At 35.8% G+C, this 14,356-nt stretch overlaps 1 protein-coding gene across 5 annotated transcripts; it reads left to right on the forward strand.

Annotated features, from left to right (window-relative positions):
• The first annotated feature begins 5,333 nt into the window (after nt 1–5,333).
• LOC306861647 (P2X purinoceptor 4a-like) lies at nt 5,334–13,226 on the forward strand. 5 transcript variants are annotated; one of them, XM_079404044.1, is made up of 13 exons: nt 5,334–5,621; nt 5,798–5,942; nt 7,121–7,192; nt 7,565–7,637; nt 7,723–7,819; nt 7,942–8,022; nt 8,147–8,288; nt 8,413–8,543; nt 8,640–8,733; nt 11,034–11,099; nt 11,259–11,345; nt 11,501–11,574; nt 11,941–13,223. In XM_079404044.1, the coding sequence occupies exons 1-12, from the start codon at nt 5,491–5,493 to the stop codon at nt 11,543–11,545; spliced, it is 1,164 nt and encodes a 387-aa protein (XP_079260170.1). In that variant the 5' UTR covers nt 5,334–5,490; the 3' UTR covers nt 11,546–11,574; nt 11,941–13,223. The 5 variants fall into 5 exon arrangements, 4 of the variants coding, with proteins under 4 accessions (XP_079260170.1, XP_079260169.1, XP_079260171.1 ...); XR_013783490.1 differs by having other exon boundaries at nt 8,640–8,728; nt 11,501–13,225; XM_079404043.1 differs by having other exon boundaries at nt 11,501–13,226.
• Nucleotides 13,227–14,356: the final 1,130 nt, after the last annotated feature.

Genomic DNA, 14,356 nt, shown 5'->3' on the forward strand with positions numbered 1-14,356 from the left:
ACCACACACAATAATGAATAATGAGCATTACAGTGTTAAACATGAAACATATTGTGTTAGAAATAACATACTGTGTGGTGTACTTACAGCAGAAAGCAAATGCTTGCTCACTCTCTCCACTCAGATTACAGGAATTCATCACATGATAATTAATGCATTAGATATAAAGTGTTAGGAAAATAACTGAAGTGCTCGAGACTGCTGATATCTAAAGGAGTAAACATCTTTCAGTTAAATGGACTGATTTTTACACGTGGGTAGCTAGACCTCTGGCTAAATGCCACTGCTGGAGTTTTTCAGGAGCAAGAGCACAGAAGACTTGATACGACAGTCTTGCAGAAGAAACCACCGCTGCTCAACTCGGACACATGTAGTCATTAAAAAAGCTCTGCATATACAATATCATCACATAGATAAATTAATGAATGCACTTTTAAATGTCATCCGTTTCCTTTGAAATCCTAACCCGGAGCGATATGTGCGCTGCGCCATGAAAACACTTCAATGGCATCAAATCCAGGTGAACAGACACAGAGCAACATTTACACACACTGCAGAACACACTTAGATCTCGTCTGAGTGAACGCCAGGTGAAATGATGCTCGTGAACACCCCCCGGTGATCTGGAACCTCTCGTATCCACACAGAGGAAATAAAGCTTTGCTGATCTCTAAACCTTCACTGCATTACAGCAGAACTTGTCAACGGTTTGAAGACGGATCCTAAACTTATCATTTTTGAGCAAGTGATATGCTTTTGAAAGAAGTCACTTCTGCTCATCAAGGATGCATTTATTTCATAAATGTTTATATTTTTCATAAAAAAAATATTGTGAAATATTATTCCAATTTTAAATAACCAATTTCTATTTCAATATACTTTAAACTGTAATGTATTTCTGTGATCTGCAGCTGTATTTTCAGCATCATTACTGCAGTCTTCAGTGTCACATGATCTTCAGAAATCATAATAATATACTGATTTACTATCACAATCACGTCTTGAAGAAGCTCTTGTTTGTCTTGTGCTGCTGCAAGATCCTGACAATGTTGTACATCAAACAGCAGTGGTGAAATATAACAAAACCGTCTAAATTAAAAACAAATCTGCTTTTTAATTAGAAGACTATGATGATAGCTATTTGGTTTCTTGTCAGAAGTTTTTAAGACACATTTATAAGTGATATAGAGGTCTGAGAGCAGATTTTCCTGCTTGTTATGATGTTGCAATAAAATAAAAAAATGGTGGGATGGGGGTCATTGAATGCAAAAATTCTGTTGAAATTCATCTCTGTATAAATTTCACGTTTTTAAGATGAGTGATGCTGCACAATCCATCTTACAAGCCTTTCAGATGTCTATGAGAGTCTAACATAACTCAAATATAGACATTTCAAATCATGTTTTAACATTAATAACTAGGATATCTGGTTGGAAAAATGTTCTTGAGCAAATCTATAATGTTTAATAACTGTATTTTCACACTTTATTAATGATCAGTTTCTAAATTATTAACCGGTTATTTAGGAGTCGTCAGTGGTTCATAAGATAATTGAGAAAGTGTAGGTAAATGGTTATTTAAATGTACATTTATTAATCTTATTATATGTAGTATTATATGATAGTAGTTGCTCAGTGTGTTATTAAATGCTTTATTAACACATATTCCTGCTGTAATTCATGACTAAATCGGGTAGTTTTAAAACATTTAGTAGTCGCCAGCATCTGTTTTTGTGAGCTCATCTAAAGTGAGGAATATATTGTAAAGCATTTATAAAGCAGATTTAAAGACTCATTTATCCTCCAAACAGAAACATTGAACAAACACAACACAGAGGGATATAGAACACAGAAATATTTTTCAAGATGCAAAAAAATGAAACTGTACAACTGTAAAAATAAACCAAATATCATAGAAAACAATAAAATAAAACCGAGGCATTTATAGCTAAATCAACTGTTTACTAATGACTATTAATGTTGGGACAATGCTTTATAAAGGACGAACTGTCTATTTACTAATGCTTGCCTAATGATTCATAGCGTGCAGTTATTATAAAGTGTTACCAACATCTCAAACATCTCAAAGACCCCAGAGGGTTAAACAAAACATCCCTGTCACGGTACGCCGTGAAAAGACGAGGTCAGGGTCCAAGTGCAGGTAAGTGCTCTTTAATTACAAAACAAAAGGCCAACACGGCACAAAACAAAACAGAAAAGGACTGGGATACAATAACGGCAATGAGGTGCATGTATCCCAGCCCAGAGCAGACACTACAAACCAAAAACACATTCACAAATGTCATGTAACGCAACCAGGCAGAGTGGTGGGAGAGGGGAGACTAAATAGTCCGTGGCAATTGGGAACAGCTGTGGGTGTAATGAGTGGGACAGGTGTGTGAGATGTGACAGGTGTATGTATTTACATAGATGAGTCCGGGAGGAAGGGAGATGGAGACCTCTGGTGGCGACAGGGAAGAACTGCCGAGCCCGGACTCGTGACAATCCCGTTGTATAAACCAAAACCAAAAATCAATCAAGACACCTGCGGGAAATGTTGAAATGCATGCCATTTCATTAGCAGAATTATTAAATGTAAATTTCAAACTTCTGTATTTGTGACAAACATTAAGTAATGCGAAGATATTAACATTTAAATCATCAAATCAAGCCCATCTGCAGAGCAGAGTTGACTAGTTTGTGAAAATACTTTGACATGTTCCCCTTTTAAGTTCTGAAGTCTGTGGTTAAAGCAGCATTTATCAATCAAAAGCTGTAAATGAGTCCATCAACACTCCCATCTGTGTTTGATCATTGTTCTGAACCTGACCTAGATGTCGTCTGTGACAGAAGCACAGTTTGCTTAACGTTTTCTTCAAAATGTGTTGAAAAAGAAAACAAAGGCTCTGTTCTTTCTTTTGCTATACTGTATAACCAGGTTTCCATCCAAGGATTTTTTGCGAAAAAATATTTAGCTCTTTAAAATATTTACGACATAGCTGATGGAAATGCCAGTTATCGATTAAATTACTCGTGTTGACAAAATCTTTTTCCGTTTTTAGCGCATTAATTCCATATCCATACTTCAAATGTCGCAAAAATTAATTTGGAAACACTTTTTGTGGAGAAAAGGGGCTTTAACGCAAATAAATGTGGAGTCACATGACAGAATTAGCCTATAGGCAGCGTCCGTGTTCATGGTGTTGCTCACATTTCCCTGGAGCTCAAAAGCACTTTAAATCATATTCATATTATTCAATTATATCTAAAATTATTTTATACATGGTAAGAAAAAAACAGTGTCCAGTTTAGTCCGAGCCTTTCAGCTTGACCACCATACGCCCGTGATATTATGCCAAGCACATTTTGTTTTGCATGGATATTGGAACGTGAAGTAGCCTACAGTAGTTTAAATGAATTCGTTTTGTGTTGTTAGCATCTTATATCTTTATTCTTGTTGTGTTCGGAGTTCTTTCTACTGTTAAATTGAAAGGATGTGTTGTGGAGTGAGGGGAACATTTATTTCCTGTTTCTTCGATATGTTTGTCTGGCTGTATTTTATGATGACATGAACAGGCTTTGTTGTCGAGTCAGTAGGCTATGCTTAACTGCGGCACGATCACTGGTTTCTTTTTCTTCTTGTAAAAGTGGAAACAACTTGCACTAGCCTACTCCTTCATTTGTGGTCATATAAGGGTAAGACATTATTCAAAACTATTCAAAATATTTATTTTATTTGTGTACATTCTCAACAAAAAAAAAACGTACTTTTGTGAAATAAAGGAAACAAACTGCCTCGAGTGCATCACAAAAATGAGCCGAAATAGTGTATATATAGGCTGCTAATTGTTGCAGTTTTTTTCTTTCGTTTTGTTAATTCATTAATTATTTAGAAAATATATTCTGCATATTGGCCTGTTTGTTTTAAGTATGTTTTCTCTGTTGTCAGACGCGCTGCAGGTGCGTGAGGTGCAGGTGAATCCTCATGTTGTTTATGCTGCTTTATAATATGAGTGGGTCAAGCCACCTATCAATTTAATTTAATTTAACATAATCTTGTCGGTTAATGGTTAAAATGGCTTAACAACAGTTGGTTAGGAGAAATAAAATAACCAAAATCAACAGTCCTATTTCCTATTAACATTAATCAGAAAAATAATAATAATACAACTGCAACTGTTTATGATCATTGCTTGATTATTAACAGTGGCCTGTCTATCTAATCTATAAAAAAAATAACAATCTCATGACACTTAGGCCTAATACTAATTATTTTATGTAGGCCTTTACTATTTAATAGCCTAGGCTTTTTTGTTTGTTTGTTGTTAGTTTCAAATGGATGAAGAACAGCTAGCCTAGCCTATAATTTACGCAATAGGATAAATTATATATGGAAACAGCTCAAGGGCAACATTTTTTTGCGACACCAAAACTTATGCGGCAATCCAGTTTTTAGGGATGACATCATGAGGCACACCGTTTTATCGGTAAAAGGCCAGTTGGATGGAAACAGGCTACAGACAGTAGTTTTTTTTAACGCATATCTCTTTGTCAATGCTGGACGGAAACTTGATTCATGTCAGCAGTTCTCAATTCCAGTCCCCCGCTCTGCATATTGTGCATGTCTCTCTTAGTTAACACCTGACTCAGATCATCAGCTCGTTAGAAGTGAGCTCCGTGCATGAACCGTGTTCTGATTGATATGATCCCTACACAGAGGACTGGAATTGGGAACTGTGTTAGGTTCAGATATTCATACAACAAAACATTCTGCAGGTCATGTCATTTTTGTGAAAATGTTTAAAAATGGTGTTGGATGGCAACTGTTTAAAAGAAGGCAGCAGCTATTTGCACTAAGTGTAAATACTGATAGATGCTATTTACACCAAGTGAAAGTAGCAGTATTTTTTAATGATATGCTACTTACACTAAATACAAATAGCTATAGATTATATTTAAACTATGTTAAAATAGAAAATAGAAAATAGGGCATATGTTAATATAAGATTTTCTGCTGTTTATACTACTTATTGCAAATTGTGGCAATGATCTGCACCTCAGTGCTGTAGTACATTATAAAACAGTACACAATAATAAAGTATTGAGTGTAAATTATAGTTTTAATTCAAATATTAAAGGAATGCCACTTTATTGGGACAATAAAGCCCTCCCTACACCTATCCAATGCTTTTATTTTCAACTTTTTGATTATTTCCTTCATTTTTATTGAAAATAAATGCCTGTCAGATACGATGTGATATTTGAAAACGGAAAACAGATATTTGAAAGGCGGGCTCACACCTTATCAAACTGATGCAGATTGAGCGTCTTTTAGCAGTGTTGACTACCACAGTCACATGTTGGAGGGAGGAGTTAGTGTAAATAGACACTGGCAAGAGAAAGAGTTAACAGAAAGGAAGTAAACGTGAATAAGAGACCATACTTTAAGAGAGAGAAAAGAGAAAGTGAAAGCTAGGACTGAAATCTTGAAATGAAAGGAATGGAGAAATTCAATATTTTTTTTGGTGAATACTCTTCACCACAAATACTAGTGGTCAAATCCTGGTTCCTCGGATTGTTTTTTCGCACTTTACAGTTCACAGTGATGGTGTATCTTCTCTGGTAAGTTGCTTAAGTAAACAAAGAAAAGTAACGTTAGAAAATCATTCACAGTCAACAATTTACAGTTTAGTGTTCTTCTAAATAAAATTTATTTGAAAACCACACTTGTTCATTTCAAACTCCTTCAAAAAAATCCCGTTTACAATAGTAATATTTACTTGCGTTGATATGTACAGGTATGTGATTCTGCGTCAAGGCCACCAGGACACAGATACAATTGTCAGCTCTGTCACAACCAAAGTGAAAGGCATAGCGCTAACAAACACCAGCGAACTCAGCGAACAGATATGGGATGTGGCTGACTACATCATTGCACCTGAGGTAATCCTGAGGTTCATACACATTATTTTAATTGCACAAATGTGACCCGGACCACAAAACCAGTCATAAGGGTCAGTTTTCTGAAACTGAGATTCATGCATCATCTGAAGCTGAATAAATGATCTTTCCATTGATGTATGGTTTGTTATGATAGGACAATATTTGAAAATCTGGAATCTGAGGGAGCAAAACAATCTAAATATTGATAAAATCTCCTTTAAAGTTGTTCAAATGAAGTTCTTAGCAATGCATATTACTAATCAAAAAATACATTTTCATTTAGTCATTTTGCAGATGCTTTTATCTAAAGTGACTTGCAATTGGGGAATAAATAAAGCGATTCATCTTAAAGAGGCAGACAGACACAGGAAGTGCTTGTAACACCAAGTGTCAGGCATTGTTCCAAACAAGTACAAGCTAGAAAAGGACGGAATACAGAAAGAGAAAGACAAAGTTGTTGTTTTTTTTAAAGATGAAATCAAATAGTGTTGAAAAAGATGAGTTTTCAGCTGTCTCCTGAAGATTGTCAGCATTCTGGATAGAGGTAGGAAGATCATTCCTCCAGTCAAGAACAGTGAACGAAAATGTTCTGGAAAGTGATTTTGTGCCTCTCTGTGACAGTAAATTGTATATTTGTATATTACAAATACAATAAAGTACACTTTTCTCACTAGGGGCAATATATATGGACCTGACTGTATGTGTGAAGTTAACTGATTTAAAACAAGTTCAATTCAGCAATAAGCAGCTTTACAAAAGACAGCAAAGCAGTTATTCAGCCTGATTCAGTTCAGTTCAGTTCGATACCAGTGTCAATGTTGCAGGATGTGATTCACCGGTAAAGCAGCTCTACAGAAGATGAAAGTACCATAATCTAGTTTAATTCAGTTCAGGTTTTGTTCTCATCTGATGTCGTGAGTTAATGCAGTCATATTAAAACATTTCTGAAAGACAAGTGACATTCAGAGCCCACCTAAGGGAGCCATAGGGGATAGCAGCAAGAAACCCAAACTCCAAGTGACAGAAATGGAGAAACCAGGTTTGGGTGAACATCCTGTTGACCAGCATGCATGTCTTCTGGGATAGTTATATTCGGTCAGCATGCCTTCAGATATCATACACTCATGAGGATATATTTCAGGTGTTGCTGATCAGTCACATGTTTTTCCATGATGCAGGAGGATGAGTCTTTCTTTCTGATGACCAACATGATCGTCACGCCAAACCAAACACAGTCCAAATGTGCAGAGGTGAGACATGAAAAATAACACTTTTCAGAATATTTGTTTTTTATTATATACTTCTTCAGAAATCATGATTCTTAAGAGAAGTATATTACTTGATTTATCATCAAGATCTTTCATTATCTTCACATACTATAAACGTTTAATATAAATTGTTGGACACATTGTTAGTAGATTACACAGACCTAATTGTCATGGGTTTTTTTTCATGCCCTGTGTTTTTTTTTTTTTTTGGCCCATAATTTTTTTTTTAACATTGAATTACTATTAAATGATTTGGATTGTAATGAATTCTAAAAATAAAGAGTTTGATTTACCTGTCTTTTATTTATACATTTATTCATTTTTTTGCATCATATTGCTTGGAATTGCTTTTAGTATCCAACCCAGAAATCTATGTGCACATCTGACATGAACTGCACCAAAGGCTTTAAGGCTGTTCAGGGGAATGGTATGGCTCAGTCTCCACACTGGATATAAAGCAATACTCTTTGTGACTATGAAGTACTGGCTGTTTATACTTGCCTCTGTTTTAGGTGTTCAGACAGGTAGATGTGTCCATTACTCAGACTCAGTGAAGACATGTGAGGTGTTAGGCTGGTGTCCTGTGGAGAAGAAAGTTGAACCTCCAAAGTAAAACTCCGCCACTGACCACCTCAAACTAAAAAACTAAATAAAAAATATATATATACTGGTTTCTTCATTTCAGCACCAAAGTTACTCATAATATCTGTGTTTTTGCCTTGATATGTCAGTCCAGCGCTCCTGGCAGATGCTGAAAACTTCACAATATTAATAAAGAATAATATTCTATTCGCCAAATTTGACTTCAACAAGTATGTTCACATTTCAGCACCATTTTATTTCCATATTTCTAAATAGTGCTTTCATCGTGCTAAAAACCATACATTGATTTTATTTAATAAAGTGAGTTAATATAATGTTCTTTATTTCTCACAGAAGGAATATCCTACCAAACATAACCAGGTCCTACTTGGCAAACTGTGTGTTTAACAGAAATACAAACCCTAACTGCCCAATTTTCAGAATCAAAGATATTTTTGAAGAGGCTCAAGAGGATTTTCAGACCATGGCAGTCTATGTCTGTAACTTGTTTTGTTTATTTCATGAATAAGCTTTAATTCTCTTATGCTACTCTGCTGATTAATGTGTGTGTTCCTTTGCTGTAGGACTGACTGACATCTGTGGGTGTTTTTTGTGCTCAGGGGGGAGTAATGGCAGTGCAAATCCAATGGAATTGTGACCTGGATCAGAACGTGTGTGATCCCCAGTACTCCTTCCGCAGACTAGACAAGAAGGACCCAGAGAGCAGTGAAACCACAGTGCACAACTTACGGTAACAGGAGTTTGTACTGTTACTAGTAAAGATGATTCCTCAGAAAACGTCAGCAAGTTCTGAAAATAAATGAGTGGTTTTGTGAAATCTTTAAAGGTTTGCTAAGTATTACAAGAGCAGTGATGGCAAAGTCGAGAGGACCCTGATCAAGGCATATGGCATTCGTTTTGATGTTCTGGTTTATGGTGAGGTGAGTTTTCAGAGTAACCTTTGTTAAAAATGTTAAACTTGTTCACAAGGTGAAGTTATGTTTTCAGAATGTGAAATGTGATGCCGATGTGATACGCATCTCGATGCATAGCCAACGATACGATACACTGAAGATACATATGAAGCAGCTAGCGATGTGATGCGATTCACCTCTGTTACGATGCAGTGCGATTCCATTTCGATTTGACTCGATTCAACACAATGCGATTCAATGCAATGGAAAGAATATGATCGCTTTTATTTCTTTGGTTCAGACAGACAGCAAATCATAAATTAACTTGTGTCTTCTGACTTCTAACACCTCGAGGCCTGTTTCATAAAATAAGTTTTCCAAATAGGCCAGGCTTATTTCAGTTAGTCTGACTCACTGTCAGATGATTTGGTTCCATAAAGCAAATTTACCAAAGATCAACCTCAGTCACTGTGGCTACTTCTGCTGGAGAGCTCACCTGGTTCAGGGCAGGCTAACACTGACCAATAGGAATGCAATGATATTACCACTGACTCTCTCACAGACGATCATAGCCATGCAGCCTTTCTCTCTGGATTATAACAGGTGCACTTTTTATAGTTAGAACAGATAACATTAGAACATTACAATGCTCTTTAAAGCATTAACAATCACTAAACTAAAAGTTAAAACCACTAAATTAAAACTACATTCTAACTGCTATAAGAAGCACACATTAACTCATCTGAGCTTAGTAATGAGGACTGTATTAGCTTACATTTTATTTACCCATTACAATAGTCCCTTTACAGTTACTGCTGTCATAAAATGCATATTTGACTATATTTGATAATTATTGCGCTCCGTCTGTTTAGCATGCGCGCAGCAGCACTCGACCGCTCACGTAAGCCCACTCCTGACAGCACAATGGATATATTTGCATGACTTTCTAACATTTACAGATGAAAAATATACTCGTGACATGTCAGTTATATACTGAGGAAAACACATGGTCTCAAATGCATTAAACAGCAAGTTTCAAGTTTACTTTATTTATGTAGCAGATTTAAAACAGACACAAGACTGACCAAAGTGCTTCACAAAAGACACAGCATCATTAAAACAGATTAAAACAAAGAATCAGAATAAAACACTAACAGAAAATTATAATAGGCAGAAATATAAACCTAATAGGCCAATGAAAACAGATGGAGACTTAGAAATGGTCAAACTAGGCACCATTCAGATTTCCACAGCACAGATATATTCTCTGTTTGCCGTGCAGGATTGATTTGATCCATGATTGACATTAAGAATAAGTGGTCACAAATGATATAGTCGTTTATAACCGCTTTAGCCCTGATTGATGTGTTAGGTTATTTCAAGTCAGGTTTTGGACATTCATCCCTGTTTTTCCTCAGGTCTCTTCACGAGTTCACACTTACATATATTTAGCACGAGTAAGGTAATGCGTAGTTGGCGTGCTGTCCTGGGGAAGGGCTCCGGGCTCAGGAATGGCCCGAACCCAGAGTACCCCCCATAGTGTGGTGAGAACTCTAGTGATACCTTCTTTGAGTGGAGAAGGGATGCTGATTATCCGTCGAGTGAACAGAGGTATGTCAGCTGTATTTATAGCCGGACATTGATTAACTGGAGTGGGAACCTCCTGTGTTAATTAGGCTAAGTATCTGTTACGGGGCTGACGAGACGTGAGACGTGCGGATCCATGTGCAAAGCTTTATTAAAAAACATGGTCAGAAAACAGGCAGGGTCAGACAGTGGCAAACAGGTGAACAGCTGTGCGTGTCGTCAGTGCAATGGATTATGGGAAATGGAGTCCAATGTGCTGTGTAGTGTGAAAAGTCCATGTGGTGAACGGGTGACCTCTGGTGGTGAATGAGTGGAAGTGCATGGCCAGGATTCGTGACAGTATCTGACGCGCTCCTCCCGAACCTTGTTAATAAAACATCATGTAGTGTTGTTGTGATTCATCATATTCACGCGCAGCGGTGATGAGAGAACGCGCTTGAGACACAGTTTAGAGAGGAGAAATCAATCTACATATAAAGTATTGGTCACAGATTATTGGTCACTTTCTGAACAATAAAAATGTAGTGCATCCACTAGTAATTATATATAAATAAATCTGTTTTTACCGATGCAAATATGTTAAAAACAATGCATCGTGATACAGATGCCAACTTGAATCTAATGCACACTTTTTAAACCAGTGCATGACATCATTATGTTTTTTTGCCGATGCACTGAGCGAATCAGGGACTCTTCCCATCCCTAATATGTACATAATGGGTTTTTGTTGTTGTTTACAGGCAAGACAATTCAGCTTTACCCGAACAGCTCTCAGCGTGGGTGCACTCTTGTCATTTCTAACAGTGGTAAGTGCATCTTTTATGAATAGACAGTTAATAATTAAGGTACGGAAAATGAAGAAGAGCATCATCTAAAATGTTTGTTAAAATAAGAAGTTGTATATAGCCCATTAAAAAGCAACTAATGCTAATCTCTTTTTAAATTATGTTTGTGGGCCACCGAAGGCAGATGTTATTTGTGACTGGCTTTTTAAGTTATTTTTTAAAGCCTACAAAAACAAGAAATTCACATATCTTGATGAACAGGAACTTGTGAGTATATCATTTCTCACTCGATTTACAAATACAGAATTAAATGAATTATTCTGGCTGATTTTATATTACTGGCTACTAAAAGTAAATAGCCCTTTTATATAACAATAGTCATTTGTATTAAGGAACTAACAAGACTTCTTTGTTTTATTCAGGTATCCAATGAATACCCTATTCCACTGACAGAAAGCTATTTTTGACTGACGTTGTGGAGTAAAAACAGGTTTAGGTACGCTTTTCATTGTAAGTCATTACAAGGGAAGATGTTTGCCGTGTTTAGCATTTTTCAGCGAGCTGGACACACACAAACAGAACCGATTCCAAGACAAACAAAATACATGGAAATGATTTAAATCCAAACCGGAGAAATGAAGTTCACAAACGCGTGTTGAACCATGGATTTCGTGTTGAACATGTTGCATCCATAGTGTTTATCAAGAATCATGATTATTGTGTTTTTTTTTTGTTGACATTCCATTTACTTATTTTTGCCCTTTTTGTTACTGCAGAAATAATACATTTCAAATGTACATCTGTAACCTTCTCTCTTTCTTAACACTGTACTTTGTGCCTCATTTTTGTGATTTTCTTAAAGGGATAGTCCAGCTAAAAGTGAAAATTCTGCCATCACCTACTCATCCCCATGTCTCTAAAAACACATCATTTTTCTGTAGAATGCAAAAGACTTTTCTAGCAGTTATCAAGCTCTGAAAAAGACACAAAGGACTAAAATGTGTTCTGATTTGATGCTGAAGTCATAGTTTTCATTTTGAGATAAACTATCTAGGGGGTATTCCAAAAAGCAGGTTATGTGATCTAACTGGGTGAATTTATGGATAAGATAGCCTCAACTTTCAGTTCCACAAACAGAGGTCACTTTCAGGGTATGTAAGCAGCCAGAGCAACTTATTCTCTGAAGAAAACCTGCTCCGGAGCAGCTTCTGTTTCGGAGTTAGCTTATTTCATGCACACGATATTATATATTACAGTTTTATACATGATTCTTAATGTATTTCTTCATTTCATTATAAAGAACTAATATGATCTGAGGCAATGTTTATTTTACTGTGATTTATTCTTATTTCATAAATCATAGAGCTGCATTCAAAGTTATTTCTCTTTTTTCATACAAGAGTTTTCTGTGTAGTTATTGCATATGTGTGTTGTTGTAATACTCTATTGACCCGAATATAAGACGGCCCCCCCTTTTTCCAGATGTACCTTTTGGAAAAAGTCTTTTTGAAAACCAAATATTGGTTGTTGTTTTTTTTCTCTGTAAAACATTTTTTCTTAAATTATGATTTTCATATTGCATATTTTTCCTATTTTAAATTTTGTTTTGAAAGTATGGTAAATACTGGTAAAATGTGCCAACAATGACATTTAAATATACACATTTTGATATACCATAAAAATAACAGGTAGCCCATCTGAATTATACAACATTTAGTCCATCCATCTCATAGTAGCCTGCCAAAATTTGATTATCAGTAGAAGTGAAATCGTATTGTAGTCTTCAGCTCTGGGTCCTGTCTTCTGTTTTAAATCACTTACAGAGGAAGTTTGTTCCCATCAGGCTAACATGACAGTCACGACTCATGCCGTTGTAAGCTTTTCTTTTTCTTTTGTTTTCACTCTTTACAAAACACAGTACATTACTTATTTCACAGCACACTCGTTTTATGCGTGTTTGGCGTCACTTGTTGTCGTTGGTGTATTATTGACATGTCAAATCTAGACCCCGAATATAAGACAACCGCGTTTTGTTTCAGATGTATTTCCAATAAAAAAACATTGTCTTGTATTCGGGTCAATAATCTTATAGCAAATCTGGAGGAAAAATGGCAAAGCATAAAAAATAAATGTATATGACCAAGCATGAACTGTTGTTGTTGTTTTTCATCTTTCTATTTAATTAATAATTAGCACCATACAAACATTATTATTCTTGTTGATAGTTATAAAAAGTGATTAATCTATAAGATTATGAAATGATTGTACTGTGGGATCTCAATCAGGGCCTTCAGTAAGTAACTCTAAACTACATGCATCTTACACATCTCTGCTACAGAGATACATGTACAGTACATATAATGCACATCTTATGCCGCACACAGGCTCTCAACAACAGTGACAGCTGATTAACAATTTCAACAGTGGGTTAAATGCAGAGTAAATTTCCCTTCATCGTGGTCAGTAAAGTAATCAGCCAATACACAGTTCACTCTCAAATGATGATGCAGCCACAGAAGCAAAACTGTAGAAATGCTGGACATCCACACATGCACGTACACCTCCATAACAACGTGCATGATATAATACTCATCAAATAATAAAGCACTCACCTGTCACTTTGAAAATTAAGTCCATCCGTCTTTTTTGACAAAGCATTCAATAACATCCTCATGCAGTTGTTTCCTACAAATATTTGAACAAATAATAAAAATAAAGTTTCAAGGACTTTTCAACTTGTAAAAAAAAATTAAATAAAAAATCATAAATCAATCAAAACGACACATAAAGTGAAGCAAAGGCAAAGCATGCATTGATGGTGGCAACTTTAAGTGTGGTCTCATTAACAGTCGTACATATTTCATCGCATAACAGCAAATTACATTAAGAGGAAACCTTTTTTAAATAATAAACCTGATTTTTTTAAATAAAAGACCAAAAGGATTAACAATGCAGATGAATTTTCACAGCCTTCTTTGATCATATTTACCAAGGGTGCCAACAATTCTGACCACGACTGTAAGTTATACAATTTACTATACTACTGTACGCAAGTTAATATACACAACATTGATTATAATAATATACACCACTATTTATTTAGTTTTTATTTTTTGTCTTTCGGTATTAAAACGCAAAGTGTCATTATATAAATTTACATTAAATTTGTCAAAAATAAAATATAGAAAGTTTTTGCTAATTCTAGCTCGCGTGCTCAGCCAGCGAAACCTTGCAGCAAGCCTATAAAAACTGACCATCGCTTCTGAGTGGACCCCATG

This window comes from Barbus barbus (assembly GCF_936440315.1).
Source record: "Barbus barbus genome assembly, chromosome: 42".
NCBI lineage: Eukaryota > Metazoa > Chordata > Actinopteri > Cypriniformes > Cyprinidae > Barbus > Barbus barbus.